At 44.7% G+C, this 18,336-nt stretch overlaps 1 protein-coding gene across 2 annotated transcripts in view; it reads right to left on the reverse strand.

The window, feature by feature from the left end:
* Positions 1-18,336, reverse strand: part of LOC126458628 (cytochrome P450 9e2-like) — a 161,040-nt gene that overhangs the window by 10,502 nt on the left and 132,202 nt on the right. For both annotated transcript variants that reach the window (XM_050095797.1, XM_050095796.1), the window contains one exon: positions 14,190-14,411. In XM_050095797.1, the coding sequence (XP_049951754.1) occupies positions 14,190-14,411 (222 nt within the window). The remainder of the gene's footprint in view (positions 1-14,189; positions 14,412-18,336) is intronic.

The raw sequence follows: 18,336 nt of genomic DNA on the forward strand, positions 1-18,336 counted from the left end.
GGGAGAACAAGAGATGAATACACTAAGCAGATTCAGAAGGATGTAGGTTGCAGTAAGTACTGGGAGATGAAGAAGCTTGCACAGGATAGAGTAGCATGGAGAGCTGCATCAAACCAGTCTCAGGACTGAAGACCACAACAACAACAACATCAGATTCAATCACTGTTCAATGTCATTCAACAATGTCTGGTGCAGGGCTCGTGCTGAATATCCACAACTTGCACCCAGGTTCGTCGTTGAGTACACCATGGCAGGCGCTCCTGTCTATGATGCAGCGTCAAGGGTAACCGCAGCCATGGTCTCCGACCTGATAGTCCGTGCTGCTGCAAACGTCGTCGAACTGTTCGTGCAGATGGTTGTTGTCTTGCAAACGTCCCCATCTCTTGACTCAGGGATCGAGACGTCATCTCGACTGCTAGTGATACGAGGCCGTTGGGATCCAGCACGGCGTTCCGTATTACCCTCCTGAACTCACCGATTCCATATTCTGCTAACTGTCATTGGATCTCGACCAACGCGAGCAGCAATGTCGGGATACGGTAAACCGCAATCGCGATAGGCTACAATCCGACCTTTATCAAAGTCGGAAACGTGATGGTACGTATTTCTCCTCCTTACACGAGGCATCACAACAACGTTTCACCAGGCAACGCTGGTCAACTGCTGTTTGTGTATGAGAAATCGGTTGGAAACTTTCCTCATTTCAGCACGTTGTAGGTGTCGCCACCAGTGCCAACCTTGTGTGAATGCTCTGAAAAGCTAATAATTTGCATATCACAGCATCTTCTTGCTGTCGGTTAAATTTCGCGTCTGTAGCACGTCATCTTCGTGGTGTAGCGATTTTAATGGCCAGTAGTGTATGCCATAATGTTTGTCACGTCAGTGTAATGGTAAAACTGCACAAAACTTCAGCTATAAACTGATCGCACGTTATGGACAGTGCGTTTGAACTTGTAACTACTTCTTTACAGCCGTGAAGAACACAAAACCGCATCTCACAACTGACTGGTGACACTTCACGAGAACTTCTTAGTGCCTTTCTGTCTTCCTCCTAGGTGCAATAACATTAAAAATAAGTTTAGTTTTCTATCCACACAAAAGAACTAAGTATGAAAACATTCAGGCAGCAAACGTTGGAACCATAGCTTTGTATGCTAGTTTGTCTTAAAAATGGTGGATTAATTCACTCTTTGAAACAAAGGGTAATTCAAAACACTCCATGAAAGTGTTTGCTAATATTCAAAACAACACATTTTCCTTGACATTTCATCAAGAATTCTTCGAAAGTGGTACAGTCAATAACAGCAGAAAATGGTAGAGTAAATGATTCGCTAGGATGCAGTTAATCAGTTCTTAAGTTTTCGCTCCGATGTAACGTCTGAAGTTTGAAAACAGGCAGAAATGTTGTTCAACTAACCTCAATTCAGGAAAAGTGTCAGATTGATCCCGTGATAAGAAAGATCCTGGTACACGACCCCTCCAATATCAACCTAATGACATCCGTAAAGTACTTTAGAAGAAGATAATCTTATATCGGGCATCGTTACCTTTGGCATTTCACACTGATAACTATTAACATCAACTAATCCCCTCTCGATTTTATCTTGTCATCATGTTACTCTTTTATGATGAGAAAAGAGATTAGCATTTAATGCACCATGATTCATTTAATTACCCATGTTTTAAGTGCCATACATAACAACAGAGACATTTCCGTAAGTTTAGCCCTTAACACTATGATTTTTAATGAAACCGTAAAACAAAAGCTCTGCATGTGCTACTTTTGCGGAATCCCTTTAACCATATTTTTTTTCTTGCTATTTTTTATTTTCTGTCCTTAGTACCACAATGGCACAATGTGTATGCGATGAACCTGAAACAGTGCTACCGAGCAGTGGATGTCTGAAATTGCTACCATGATCGTTTTATTGAAACATGCATCAACCAGTTGCACAAAGGAAATTTTATTTCCTTAATCGGTTTCAGGCATTGAGTGCCCTTTTTCAGAATGTTATAAGCATCGCATAATTTGCAAATGTCAAAAATAGGATGCGCACAGCACATTGCTGTGGTCATATGGTTCGTAGTGCCTGTACAAAAATGCCTGTACCATTTTTTACAGGAAATATGGCCCACATCACCACAGCAATGTACTGTATGCATCCTATTTTTGACACCTGAATATAATATGACGCTAATAACATTCTGAAGAAGGGCACTAAATGCCTGAAACCGATTAAAGAAATAATTTTTTTCTGCAGCTCGTTGATGATTATCTCAATAAAACGCAACTATAGTTGCTGAAGGTGGATAAAATACTGAACAATAACGTGGTCACTTGCATTAAAGACATTTTCGTTTCTTAGTCCTCTATAATTTTTCTTTGCTTTTTTTATTTTTTTCTTTATTTTGAGTTATCAGTCTTCCGACTGGTTGATTTGGCCCGCCACCAATTCCTCCCTTGTGCAAACCTCTTGATCTCAAAGTAGCATTTGCATCCTACGTCCTCAAATATGTTCTGGATATATTCCATTATCTTGCTTCAGCTATACATTTTACTCTCTACAGTTCTCTCAAGTCCCATGAATTTTTCGCACCGGTCTCTGCTTGCTGGCTCTGGGATTATGTGGATGATATTTTTCCGAAAGTCCGATGGTACATAGCATGTACACACCAACGTGAACAGTCGTTTTGTTGCCACTTATCGCAACGATGTATGGAAGTGAAACATGGACGATAAATAGTTTGGACAAGAAGAGAATAGAAGTTTTCGAAATGTGGTGCTACAGAAGAATGCTGAAGATTAGATGGGTAGATCACATAACTAATCATGAAGGACTGAACAAAATTGGGGAGAAGAGGAGTTTGTGGCACAACTTGACAAGAAGAAGGGACCGGTTAGTAGGACATGTTCTGAGGCATCAAGAGATCACAAATTTAGCACTGGAGGGCAGCGTGGAGCGTAAAAATCGTAGAGGAAGACCAAGAGATGAATACACTAAGCAGATTCAGAAGGATGTAGGTTTCAGTAGGTACTGGGAGATGAAGAAGCTTGCACAGGACAGGGTAGCCTGGAGAGCTGAATCAAACCAGTCTCCGGACTGAAGACCACAACAACAACAACAAGCCTGTTTAACGTTGTTACCAAAAATTTCGAAATATTCGCGAACAATTTACTTTCAGTTACTACACAAGACTCAATAAACTTTTGGACTGACATAGACTTCATAATTTGATATAGATGGTATATAAATATATATATACTATTTAAAGGGGACACGTTATTGGCAAAAATCTTGAAAGATATCTTTTAATGTATATAATATACAAATAAATGTGTAATATGTAACTAGGAAACGTTACTAGTAAAGATCTTCAAAAGTTCTTGACTGATTTACTCAAATTTTTACACCATACGATAATGGCATTCAAACAGCCTTTCTTGACACTTTCTTAATATATATCAAATATAAATAAATGTGTAATATATGAATGGCAAACGTTGTTGCCAAAATTTCGAAAAGTTCTTGACCCGTTTACTTCATATTTTCACAAAATACTCAAATGAATATTTGGACAGACATGGTCTGTATATTTTTAATGTATGTAATATATAAATATACATTGATCAGTCAGACCATTATGACCACCGACCTGCTATCGACATAAATCCGTACAGGCGACAGTAACATCAGCTGGCGAGGCATGACTGCTGGTCAGACACACACAGACACGTTTCGTATCAGTGAGCATGCAGTTCGTGTGTAGGATGAGAAGACAAGCGGTTTAAGTGAGGTTGACTGAGGCCAGATTGTGATGGCCCGGAGGCTCGGAAACTGCACAGACTTGCCGGGTGTTCGAGCGGTGCTGTGGTGAGTGTCTTCAACAAGTGGAGGAACCACGGCCAGACTAAGTCCAGAGGTCGTGGGGTTAGGCGTCCACCCGTTAATACAGACATCGTAGGCCGAGCACACTGGTAGAAAAGGGCAGGCGGCGAATTGTGGCTTAACTAATGCTAGATTTCAATGCTGGGCAGAATACAAGTGTGTCTGAACAGACAGTGCACCGGCCACTCCTAATGATGGGCCTCCGCAGCCGACGACCCACGTACGTGCCAATCTTAATGCCACGACACCAGTAACTGCTACTGAAATGGGCACATGACCAGGTTTACATACGGATTTAAACACACTGTATGGAAAAATCTGACTACGGAGGGAGAATACAAAATATTGGCATTTACAATAAACAGCAATGGAAACTGGCCACGTGTCGGCGTACTGGCTGAAATCAGTGGAATCGAGAACGTTTACTATGTTAAAGGACACTCGAAAAAATATGTTTATTAAGCTCTCTTCCCATTTGGATCGGCTTAAAAAGGATGGTTATATTCTATGTAAGTGTGGTGAGCTGGACGTTGTCCACCTAGCAATAGAACAGCCATTTGCCGACTTTAAAACTGATGGAATAACTACATTTAATGATCACTCATTCGCAAAAGTTGTGAACTTATTGTTCTATACAGAAATCCCACAAGAATGTGGAGGAGAAGAGTTGCTAACATACACACAGGAAGTTGAAGAACGCTTTAACAATAGCGTCATGGATGAGATACGAGGTAAAATTAAAATCCCCGGATGATCTTGTCTAGATGAACAGCAGGAAGGAACTGAGCTAATAGTTAATGCCCTAAAACAAGTATTTTACAGGACGAAAATTAGATATGTACTAGAATTCGAGCATATACCTCCTCTGTATATGTCAAATTGCTGGTTAGAGGAAGAAACAGATGATTCAGATGTGGATTTATGTTATAAGTTAAAAATTAAATTGGACTTTATTAAAACTACACCTAACAAAAATAAGGAAAGAGTTGTTTTCTGTGTGTAAATACATATGCAAAAGTTAATAAAGACTTTGTACGAGGATATTTACGTGTATTATTTGCTAACATACCACAAATCCTAAGACATCTCCTATATACAACGATTTCTAGAAGAATACAATTCAGTGTCTTTCGGTATACAAAACTCAGTCGAAGTGTATTGTATTGTATTGTATTGTAACCGTGGACCTAGAAACGACGGAGAGGCTCCATCCCTGCCGCAGACGCTGTGGTCCACAATCCCACGACGACTACCGCAGTCCACTTCACCCCTCCGCCACCCAACACCGAACCCAGGGTTATTGTGCGGTTCGGCCCCCGGTGGACCCCCCCAGGGAACGTCTCGCACCAGACGAGAGTAACCCCTATGTTTGCGTGATAGAGTAATGGTGGTGTACGCGTGCGTGGAGAACTTGATTGCGCAGCAATCGCCAACATAGTGTAGCTGAGGCGGAATAAGGGAAACCAGTCCGCATTCGCCGAGGCAGATGGAAAACCGCCTAAAAACCATCCACAGACTGGCCGGTTCACCGGACCCCGACACAAATCCGCTGGGCGGATTGGTGCCGGGGACCAGGCGCTCCTTCCCGCTCGGAAAGCTGTGCGTTTTCTTTTCTTTTTTTTAAGTCTATGTAAAGCGTTTGCTGCATGTCCTTCGTGCCGGTGATTTGAATTCGCACGTCTGCTTGCTGGCGCCTCTTTTTTCCTCTATATTTTCTTTTCTTTTTGAAAACCCTTTAATAAAATGGAACTACAAAAAAAAAACAAAAAAAAAAAAAACAAGTGCCACCGCCACTTTTCATCCTATAACAAAAAAATCTGATCCACTTCAGGCGTTGGCTCCTGACTAAACCTACCCCAGAGAGCTGCCTATATACCAGAGGAAATATGGGAAATCAAGGTGAGGGCTATCCGTACAAACAAAACAAAATCTTCCTTTTTTTAACTTTATTTTTATTGTCTTTATGTTATTTTATTTTATTTATTTATTTATTTATTTTTTTGTTTAGTTTTGTTCTGTAATTGATCAGAGGCCTTCTGCGCCCTGCTGGTAATATGTTGAGTCACGTCTTTTCGAAATTGATGTGTTCCGTTCAATTGTTCAGAAATGTTCATTGGTTCAAACAGGAAACCTTCTTCTCTCTTGGCTTAACACATTCCAGCTGCGAGGCGGCTCGTGGAAAGCACTCGCAAGGAAGTTCGAGAAAAATTGTCTGTATTTAGGGGGACGAACAACGACATAATGACGGTCATTGAGATATGTCCAAAAATCGAGTACAGAGTTTACAGTTTGTCCAAATAAGTAGTGAATTCACAGCATTGGTCTTTGTCCGAGGAAAATAGTCACGTTCCGGAAATAATAATGAAAAGGGAGTAATCCGATCCGGAATGTCCCGCGTTAGAAAAGGTACAATACATCGAACCAAGTGCCAAACCTCCGCCGCCGATCCGCAAACAAACCGATGTACAACATTGTCTGGCAATCCACACGTGGAGCATAGAGGTGATTGGGCGAGGTGGATACGATGAAGGCGAAATTGTTTGATTTGCTTACCATTGACAGTTAGGTACCAGACAGATTGAACATTCGTGTCAAGGTAACAGGCGAACACCGCGCGCCATACATGACGCCAGTCAACCTGGGGGAACTTGTGTTCAATCGGGTTAGGTGGACGACCTAATTGGAGGACATTGTATACTGCCTTTGTCTTGAGTAAAAGCTGTCTTGGTAAGGTGAGACGTAGATAACTGAGTTCCAGAAAGAAGTACCGTATATAATGGAACTGGTCCAGAACATCCGAGATCATCACTGGGGCTGACAGTGAGACCGGCGAGTATGCCGACAGGAGGAGACCAGTGAGGCTCGTTGGGCAACATGTCCATACCGTCATCTGGGAGCTGACAAATAGGGCGCGAGCTCTATCCGGCACGTGAAACAGACCTATCCCACCTCGTTCACGCGGAAGAGTAAGGGTTGCATAGTTAACTTTGAACAACAGCCCAGAGCTGACGAAAGATGCCATCGCTGCCAACTTGCGACGTGCCACAGTAAGCGGGAAAGGTAGAACTTGTGCTACATGGGGAACTCGGGATGCGATATATATATTGACATATCGAGCTCGTTGGAGAATATCTAGGGATCGAAGGCGATGGTCCATAAGACCTGCTCTGATCATTAAAAGGAGGCGTCGGCAGTTGATGGTGGCTGAACGCCGGAGATCAGATGAAAAATCTATTCCCAAACAACGAATGGTATCAACGGTGGTGAGAGGTGTAACGCACTCCACGGGAAGTCCCGTGCCAATGAACATAACTTGTGACTTACGTACGTTTAAAGAGCTACCCGACGCCTCACCATAAGTCGCTTCCCACGTCAAAACAGGCTCGAACCTCGTCGGCATTACGTAAACAGATGACTACATCGTCAGCATAGACCATGCAACAGAATCGGTAGCGATCTATGGACAACCCTACCAAACGTTGTCTTAGTCCACATAGCAAGGATTCCAAGGAAAAGGCGTACAAAATTGCTGATAGAGGGCAACCTTGACGTACGGATCGACCTATTATTATCGGTGGAGTGAGTCTGCCATTGTACATAACCCTGGATGAGGCACCCCGCAGAAGGCGCATCACTACCGTGATAACGGCGACTGGGAAACCCATATGGTGGAGAACGGCCGTAAGGAACGAATGGTCAACCCTATCAAAAGCTTGACTAAAGTCCAAAGACGCAAGTGCTCCAGAGAGGCGTTGTGCCTGGGTAACGGCGATCATATCCCTGTAGCGGCATAAAGCCGTGCGAATATTATTATTTCCTCACAAAGATGCTTGGTATGGCGACACAACGTATCGGGCAACGTTTTTAAGTCGTGCTGCCAAAAGGCGAGTGAAGATTTTCATGTCACTGTTAAGGAGGGTGAGGGGCCGATAATCACTGATATTCTGGCCACCATGCGGTTTACGTACAGGAATAATAATTCCTTCCATGAAAGAATCTGGCACAGGTACTTCCGGAGACATCAGTTCCCGACAGATGTAGGTGAAGGTGGACTCTAACAAATCACGGAAGGTGCGATAAAATTCGAGGAGAAGACCGTTGGGTCCTGGGGAGCGATTGATGGTTCCTGCCCAGATCGCATCGCGGACTTCGTCATCAGTCACCTCTGACATCAAGTCAATCGCCGCATCTCCTGGGATACCACCGAAGTTGAGCTGTGAGACTTCCTCGATCAACTCTCGGGAATGTGGAATTGCTGCGTATAGCTGCTGGTAGTGGGCGTGAAGCACATTCCCTATTGCAGATTGGGTTACGTAGCGATGCCCTTCTTGATCTGTTAGGACGTGAATCAGTTTTCGGCGTCGATTTTGGCGTTCTTCGCTGATATGGTACATCGACGGATGTTCATTAGGCATGCGATCAGCAGTACGAGATCGTACTATCGCTCCTTCCAAATGCCTTCGCATGAGATTGGAGATTTGGTCCTTAGCATGGTTCATCCTTGTATGGCGCTCAGGGGAGGCTGGCATCGTGGAGCATTCTTGTAGGATCCTGTAGTAAAAGTCCATAGTGCTCTTCCTCCAGGCGACAACATCTTTGCCATACCGGATTAAAGTTTTTCGAAGAGCAGGTTTTGCACACCGGATCCACCAGGATATGGGAGACGGATATGTGGGTCGGCGTCTATTACATGTGATCCAAGTGTCTTCTATTAGAAGTCGACAGTCAGGTGAATTAAGAAGTGCTGTGTTCAGTTTCCATAAACCACGTCCGTGCCATACTGCCTGTCTTGTGAGAACAACATCACAGAAATAAGCCTCATGATCTGAGAAAGCATCAGGCCAGATTTCAGCCTGTCGAGTGTGTTGAATTAGGGGTCGCGAGATGTAGATGCGATCCAGTCGGCTAGAGGAGTGCGCAGTGTACTACGTAAAGCCCATAAGATCACCGTGAACATGTCTCCACGTGTCGACAAATTGTAGCCGCGTGACGACTGTTTCCAGAGCTGCGCATGGTGAGTGACGCGGCAATTGATCCTGAGGTCGCTGGATGCAGTTGAAGTCTCCACCCATGACCCAGTCATCGTGTGGTCCCATAAAAAGGGGGTAACTTCGTTCGCGAAGAAGGCATTGCGTTCACGAAGGTAGCTGGAGCCCGACGGCGCATAAATGTAGACGATGCGTACACCAAAGAGAGTAAGGGCCATACCTCTGCCGTTGTGGAGGTATAGGACATCTTCGGCAGGAACACCCTCGCGTAAGATGATGGCAACACCACTACCGGTGTCCGAAGCCGGAGAAAGATGCACCGTGAAGCCATGTGGTGGTGAAAAATCGGCGACATGCACTTCCTGAAAAATCGCAATATCTATGTCCGCATCATAAATCATATCGCGGAGCAGCGCTAGTTTGTGGGGCGCACGAATGGTCGCGAGGTTAATCGTTGCGGCACGATAACGCTGGTGTTGGAGTCCCACAGGCGCAGGTGGGGCTCCTTCTTCAGGAGCGAGAGGTCGTCGATCTGGCCGGTCCGCTGAAGAGGCTGCTATTGTGCAGAGTTTGCGGGCGTGGGCGCAACCGATGGGGGTGCCCCATCATCAGCAGCATCCACCCCAGTCCCTTCGATCTCCACGTCGTCTGACCAGGAGACTGATTCTGCGGTAGGGCATCGGCTGTGCACATCATCCACGTGGAGTGGAGACGTAGTTTTCGTCTCATCGGATAGGCTCTCTTCAACGTCGACCTGTGGGGGCGACGGCGTCAGTAAGGACGGGTGTTCGTTGCCAGTGGTCGCCTGTGGCGGGTCTTTCGCATCAGACTTTTGGTCATCAAAGAGCGGTTTGTCGTCCATCTTCGTACAATGGATTCATCAGGGGGTGTACGGCTACGTTTCTTTCTCTTTCGTGTCGACCCTTGTTTTCGAACAGGTAGTTCAGAGTCCGATTGCGGGTGGCTTTCGTATGACTCCGGACCAGTCTGAAGGAAAGCAGAAGTAGGTACCACTCCCGGATCAATGTCCATCTCAGTAGCCTTTTCAGTCACATTGCTGCGATGATTTGGCAGGTCAGGATCTGGTGCCTGTGACACCTCAGAAGGAATCTCAGAAGCGGTTGCATCTACCTGATCAGACGACGTCAATGGAGCAGGAAGGCCCTGTGTAGAGGTGCTACCTCCCTGGACAACCTTGGCATATGTGTCAGGGATCTGAGTGATCACCGCTGGGGACGCTTCCTCGCCGACCGGCGTCTGGATCAGGCGGCGTCGCATGCAGGCGGATCGGAAGTGGCCTTCTTGTCCACAACCCGCACATGTTCGGGGTTGGCCGTCGTACATGACAATGGTTCGCACCCCGCCAATTGTCAGGTATGATGGTATATGTTTTTTCAGTTCAATTTTGACCTGACGCACCCCATTAAGGACATGGTAGGTCGTGAAGGTTTGCCATTTTTCCTCTACGTAACCGATGACGTTACCGTATGGTTGTAACGCAGAGACAACTTCGTCCTTCGGCACTTCAAAAGGTAGTTCAAACACCCTAATCGTGCGTTGACCGTACTCTGCGAGTTCAAGTGTTACAGCTCCGATGTGAGCATCAGAGTATTTGAACTTAAGTCCATTGGCATGGCGGCGACTAACATCTTCACACACCTCGTTGTTTGTCATTTTAATATGAACGACACTACTCGTGATCGAAAAATGGATTCCGATAACGTGGTTAGGATCTAAACGAACTTCTTCACGTATGAACGTTTCAACTTCATGTGCACGAGGTCGCGCATGTTCAGCTGGGAAGGAAACTTTAAGGGTCGCACGGCGGTAAGCGCTCGACATGTTGTTCACGGTGGACGGACACAAGCCTTAAAGCTACGACGCAGAAGTAAACAAACCCTGCAGCGGAGCACTGGCCGGCGCGCGGGGCCGTCCGTACGCTGCCACGGCTGAGAGCCGACTGGAACCCAGGGTTATTGTGCGGTTCGGGCCCCGGTGGACCTCCCCAGGGAACGTCTCGCACCAGACGTGTGTAACCCCTATGTTTGCGTCATAGAGTAATGGTGGTGTACACGTAAGTGGAGAACTTGTTTGCGCAGCAATCGCCGACATAGTGTAACTGAGGAGGAATAAGGGAAACCAGTCCGCATTCGCCGAGGCAGATGGAAAACCGCCTAAAAACCATCCCCAGACTGGCCGGTTCCCCGGACCCCGACACAAATCCGCTGGGCGGATTCGTGCCGGGGACCAGGCGCTCCTTCGCGCTCGGAAAGCCGTGCGTTAGACCGCACGGCCAACTGGGCGGGCCAGTCAAAGTGTAACTGTTACCAAGTAAACACAGAAATCGTTTTTCAGATTTTTACTCGGAAAGGTAGTAAAACATGTCGCCAGTGGCACAGAAAAAGCAAAATGCCAAAGTTGTGAGCGATTGCGTTCATACAAACGACGCAAGATGGTACTTGTAGTAACAAAACGTGAGCTGGCATTGATATAGGGGAAAGTGAACAAAGCCACCGAGATACTGACTTTTCCTCTGTGGCCAACCGTTCATTACAGTCTTATTAATCCGGTATTAGTGTTACTAGGAGTTCTTAGTATGACAAAATACCTCCGAAACCTTCCATACAAACTGGTAAGTCATGTTTTCCTTCTGTAACGAAAATGGTTCAAATGGCTCTGAGCACTATGGGACTCAACTGCTGAGGTCATTAGTCCCCTAGAACTTAGAACTAGTTAAACCTAACTAACCTAAGGACATCACACACATCCATGCCCGAGGCAGGATTCGAACCTACGACCGTAGCGGTCTCGCGGCTCCAGACTGCAGCGCCAGAACCGCGCGGCCACTTCGGCCGGCCTTCTGTAACGAAATTTATTTGATACATTCAGGAGTAACGACTTCTTTTGCGTTTCATTAAGATCTAAGCAACTTGTATACTTCTCTCGTGCAGGCTACTCGTAAATGCAAATATAACTGCCGTAGTTGAAGAGAATGACGTACGGAAGCTGCACTCAGAGTTTTGGCACGAAAATTGGATAAGTCAAGGTAATTTCTTACTTGGTTTAATCAACATTGCGCATATAAAACAAACAAGACTGTGTAATATCGACGATCCTGCTTTGAGCAGAAGATAAATATCCGTCCCTGACTCTGACCATGACTGTGTGGTTTCGGATGGTTTTAAAGGCTTTTGTCTACGCAGTGGTAAACAGTATAGTTGATAATGTCAGTTGGAAATTTCAGTGTCGGGGCACTCGTACATGCCTTGTGATCTATATTTCGTAAAAACACAGAATAGAAAAAAGGTTTCACGATCAATGACATCTGACGAAATAGCCGATATGATTAGAGAAGCAAAGTATGTGTAACTGTTCAATGCTGTAAAGATTTCAGTGATTTTGCCTCGGTATGCGATATATTATTGCATACAGTACCAGTGAAGGTCTGTTCTGCGTCCTGGACTAGAATTTTTAAGGACATAGAAATACAGGGTTATTACAAATGATTGAAGCGATTTCACAGCTCTACAATAACTTTATTATCTGAGATATTTTCACAATGCTTTGCACACACATACAAAAACTCAAAACGTTTTTTTAGGCATTCACAAATGTTCGATATGTGCCCCTTTAGTGATTCGGCAGACATCAAGCCGATAATCAAGTTCCTCCCACACTTGGCACAGCATGTCCCCATCAATGAGTTCGAAAGCATCGTTGGTGCGAGCTCGCAGTTCTGGCACGTTTCTTGGTAGAGGAGGTTTAAACACTGAATCTTTCACATAACCCCACAGAAAGAAATCGCATGGGGTTAAGTCGGGAGAGCGTGGAAGCCATGACATGAATTGCTGATCATGATCTCCACCACGACCGATCCATCGGTTTTCCAATCTCCTGTTTAAGAAATGCCGAACATCATGATGGAAGTGCGGTGGAGCACCATCCTGTTGAAAGATGAAGTCGGCGCTGTCGGTCTCCAGTTGTGTCATGAGCCAGTTTTCCAGCATGTCCAGATACACGTGTCCTGTAACGTTTTTTTCGCAGAAGAAAAAGGGGCTGTAAACTTTAAACCGTGAGATTGCAGAAAACACGTTAACTTTTGGTGAATTGCGAATTTGCTGCACGAATGCGTGAGGATTCTCTACCGCCCAGATTCGCACATTGTGTCTGTTCACTCCACCATTAAGAAAAAATGTTGCTTCATCACTGAAAACAAGTTTCCCACTGAACGCATCCTCTTCCATGAGCTGTTGCAACCGCGCCGAAAATTCAAAGCGTTTGACTTTGTCATCGGGTGTCAGGGCATGTAGCAATTGTAAACGGTAAGGCTTCTGCTTTAGCCTTTTCCGTAAGATTTTCCAAACCGTCGGTTGTGGTGCGTTTAGCTCCCTGCTTGCTTTATTCGTCGACTTCCGCGGGCTACGCGTGAAACTTGCCCGCACGCGTTCAACCGTTTCTTCGCTCACTGCAGGCCGACCCGCTGATTTCCCCTTACAGAGGCATTCTGAAGCTTTAAACTGCGCATACCATCGCCGAATGGAGTTAGCAGTTGGTGGATCTTTGTTGAACTTCGTCCTGAAGTGTCGTTGCACTGTTATGACTGACTGATGTGAGTGCATTTCAAGCACGACATACGCTTTCTCGGCTCCTGTCGCCATTTTGTCTCACTGCGCTCTCGAGCGCTTTGGCGGCAGAAACCTGAAGTGCGGCTTCAGCCGAACAAAACTTTATGAGTTTTTCTACGTATCTGTAGTGTGTCGTGACCATATGTCAATGAATGGAGCTACAGTGAATTTATGAAATCGCTTCAATCATTTGTAATAGCCCTGTAGAAGATTCGTCCAATGAAATGGAACCGTGGATGGAGCACAACGTTTTGATAAAGGGCAAATCTGTCAAGAGCAGCTCTGCAGTTCGTTCTCTATCACCAGCTTCATAAAAGCCAATCATCAGTGATGGTAAAAAAGGACCTCCTGGCGAAGTTGGACTACATGGACATCAAATATCGTGCTTTTTACCGCAGTCTTTCTACACCATGATTATATTTCTTACACAAATGTGACAGATTTCTGTAAATATATTTTTAAAGTTAATTTAGAATTTTTGTAGTTTTTTGCAAATACAACTTCGTGTTTCATAGTTTCAAAACCATTTTTTTGCTTCTCCTGCAAAATTTGTTTTTGATGATGTACTCCATTCTCCGTGTCAGCGCCCCACTTGGTTCAAACTGAACTGTAGAAAATCGCCAGCGAAGTATATGAGCAGCGTATTAAATTTTCTTCCCTATCTCCTCAAAAACAGAGTTAAAGCTTACCGGAGATGACCATGTCGAGGTACTGGCAGGCCATGACCTGTTCGTAGTCGGGTTGGCCGCGATTCTTCTTCATGACGTCATCCACCTCCTGCTGCAATCTCCTCTGGACGTCCTCGTGAGTCGCCAGCAAGTAGCTGCAGAAAGTCATCAACGTCGACACCGTATCGAAACCGCCAAAGAAGAACAGTATTGCCTGTGCCGCAATATCGTCATTGGTCAGACCTGTATCATGGGAGAAACAAAAGACTAAATGTTAAAGTCTTTTACTCCGCTGGTTCAAAAAAGAATAACAAAACTAAGGCAGTTCCCTTTCTATTCTCTAGAAGATATAAAACAGCGACAATGTGTTTTGTCACAGAAATTTTCGTTATTTTACTAAGCAGCGTCCTAATCTGCATGCATTAACCCACGTCACTAATTTTACTAACCTCAATAGCCAATCTCGTTTATGCACGAGGATGGAAGACATTTCATCTGCGGGATTTAGTCAGGAAAGCGTTACTAGTCGATGGCCGAGAGTTTCTGATTACGAAATTCAGCAGAGTTATCTGTTATGCACATCTCACCGCCATGTGTCATGGAGTGAGAGCGTATGTCTCTCTTGATCGTAATAGTCTGTCATATGGGAATCTAAGCTTGGAAACCCTCTCATCGATACCAGACACGCAAACAGAAAACTACACGTAGAGTCCCGACTGAACAAATTCAGCCTTCAAGGTCGTCCCAGACCAACAGAGCCATTCTGGATCGTCAAAGGGCGCAAACACCAGTCATCGGTGCAGTGGGTTCCTTCCGTGAGCAGAGACACCGGCCTACGTCTGTTCCTAAGAATTCAGCTGTCTTTGTCGTTGATTTTGGTGTCACATTCGTCCCTCCCCAAATACAGTGCTCACATGTTTTTTAAAGATATCACTTCGATCGGAATCCTATAGGAATCGTAATGTAACAGATTCTGCAACTTCAATGGACAACCTCAGGCTGCTTCGGAAGGACATGAGGATGGGGTACGATAACAGCGTCTTCGGCAAAGACGAGGCAGGTGCACTAAATAAACTGAAAAGATTCAAGAATTTTGCTTCGCAGAAAATATGAGCACACAAAGAGATCGCAGCAAGGGGAGTAGGGGCAGGATAAATCATCCACAAAATGGAGATCTGAATGAGTATGGGGCAGGCCTTTGGACATATTTACCAAACACTACTCCTTCTTCCCTTTCCTGCAACGAATATGTAATCAAAATAATGTTTTTATCATCATTATCATCATGGCTGAGGCCTGGGAGCCTGTTCCTATTCATCAGCTCACCGCTTTACTGGTCTTTTCAAAAACCACTAGTTTTTCCGTCAATATTGTACCTTTTTGGGCAGTTACACACTATCCATTCCCTGTATTATTCTATTTCTTCAACTGTCTTCTTATGTCTTCATTGCTGATATAACGCAGTCTGCTACAATCTCCGACTCCTCTGAGAAACTTAACTTTTCTAGCTTAAACTCCGCTTACTTGTTAGCTTCGCAGCCTCCGGTACAGAGACCCGGTTAGATTCCCGGTAACTCCCCAGTTTTTTTTTTATGCGGTGCAGAGTTCAGGAACAGGTCTACTCATCCCTTGTGAGACCAAATGAGGAGCTGCTTGAATAACGAAGTAGGCCATCATCAGGATTCGTCTACTACTGGCAATAACGGCTGCAGGAACCGTCGACATGCAGATCACGTGTGCCACGATCACAGATCGCTCCTCGTACCGCTGGTCGGAACAAGCCAGATGCCTGATCCGAAAGCGGTGCTTACCTTTTTTAATTTGGCTCCCGTTGTTGGCATTCGGGTTCCATATTCCATTGCCATACAGAAGAGAAAGGACTGGCCTTCCCTCGTAGAACTTCATCTGCGTTTCCGTAAGACAAGTTTTGTTCAGCGCTTATCCGTGCGAAACTAGCGAGCTATCTCTCAGTGTTTTGCCGGAGCACAATGCGTGCTACAGTAGCTGCTCTCGATTGTTTCACCAGCTTCTGCAAGAACTAGATGAATAATACAGGGGTCAGACAACAATTTCTCCTAAAACCTTAACTGGTTATTATGAGCCTTAAGTCTTGCCTACGAGAACAGAGGTGTGTTTATGTAGGATTTTAAGAGATTTAATCATATGTTTTGAAACGTCCTAACTTACCAGCTTTTCTCACAGCCAACGTGTTCCATCCTCTCAAATACATTGATATAATCGAGGATTATAATGTATATTTCATGATTATGTTCACGTATTTTACTTCGAGTTGTGTGATAGGCTCTAAAGACTGCATGTATGCATGAAAGACCATTACGGAATAATTTTGTCGATCTAGGAATTCTAGTGATCTCTTATAGTTGTGTTCCTTGCATATATTTTATTCTTAGTATTCAAACTAATGTAATGAATCTGTCGTTTTCTGTAACGCAATGATGTCCTTTCTTTGAAGAAGGGCATAAATGTCGCCTCGCTTCTTTCTTTGAGGAGATCTCGTTAAATCAAAAAGTCCGAATTATAAGAGATCAGCGACATATTTGAAGAATTCTGAAATTAATCCCGTCTATACGAGCTGCTTTCTTGATCTTTAGTTTGATTATTTTGATTTCTTCCTATGTCATGGTGTTTACACTGCTATCTTCAGTCTCGTTCGTTTCTACAAGTACTAATTTTTCACTATGATTGTATCAGAAATTTCTATAATGTGTTGACCCTCATATTGTTTATCTCGTTGACCTGAGCTGCTTTTCACCATCTTTAAGGTCTAGCGCCACTGCCTCGTTCCAGCTTACATCTAATATCTCGTCAGACAGTCTACGTCTGTCTTCTACCTCTCATCTACATCTACAGCCATACTCCGCAAGCCACATGAGGGTGTGAGGCGGAGGGTACCTTGAGTACCTCTATCAGTTCCCCCTTCTATTCCAGTCTCGTATTGTTCGTGGACAGAAAGATTGTCGGTATGCCTCTGTGTGCGCTTTAATCTCTCTGATATTATCCTCATGGTCCCTTCGCGAGATATATGTAGGAGGGAGCAATATACTGCTTGACTCCTCGGTGAAGGTATGTTCTCGAAACTTCAACAAAAGCCCGTACCGAGCTACTGAGCGTCTCTCCTGCAGAGTCTTCCACTGGAGTTTATCTATCATCTCCGTAACGCTTTCGCGATTACTAAATGATCCTGTAACAAAGCGCGCTGCTCTCCGTTGGATCTTCTCTATCTCCTCAATCAACCCCACCTGGTATGGATCCCACACTGGTGAGCAGTATTCAAGCAGTGGGCGAACAAGTGTACTGTAACCTACTTCCTTTGTTTTCGGATTGCATTTCTTTAAGATTCTTCGAATGAATCTCAGTCTGGCATCTGCTTTACCAACGATCAACTTTATATGATCATTCCATTTTAAATCACTCCTAATGCGTACTCCCAGATAATTTATGGAATTAACTGCTTCCAGTTGCTGACCTGCTGTATTGTAGCTAAATGGTAAAGGATCTTTCTTTCTATGTATTCGCAGCACATTACACTTGTCTACATTGAGATTCAATTGGCATTGCCTGCACCATGCGTCAATTCGTTGCAGATCCTCCTGCATTACAGTACAATTTTCCATTGTTACAACCTCTCGATATACTACAGCATCATCCGCAAAAAGCCTCAGTGAACTTCCGATATTATCCAGAAGGTCATTTATGTATATTGTGAATAGCAACGGCTCTTACTTTGTTCATTAAACGACTGTGGGGAACCGTATTGAAGGCCTTGCGGAAGTCAAGAAACACGGCATCTGCCTGTGAACCCGTGTCTATGGCCCTCTGAGTCTCGTGGACGAATAGCACGATCTGGGTTTCACACGATCGTATTTTTCGAAACCCATGCTGATTCCTAAAGAGTAGATTTCTAGTTTCCAGAAAAGTCATTATACTCGAACATAATACGTGTTCCAAAATTCTACAACTGATCGACGTTAGAGATATAGGTCTATAGTTCTGCACATCTCTTCGACGTCCCTTCTTGAAAACGGGAATTACCTGTGCACTTTTCCAATCCTTTGGAACGCTACGCTCTTCTAGAGACCTACGGTACACCGCTGCAAGAAGGGGGGCAAGTTCCTTCGCCTACTCTGTGTAAAATCGAACTGGTATT

The sequence above is a fragment of the Schistocerca serialis genome, chromosome 2 (assembly GCF_023864345.2).
Source record: "Schistocerca serialis cubense isolate TAMUIC-IGC-003099 chromosome 2, iqSchSeri2.2, whole genome shotgun sequence".
Lineage (NCBI taxonomy): Eukaryota > Metazoa > Arthropoda > Insecta > Orthoptera > Acrididae > Schistocerca > Schistocerca serialis.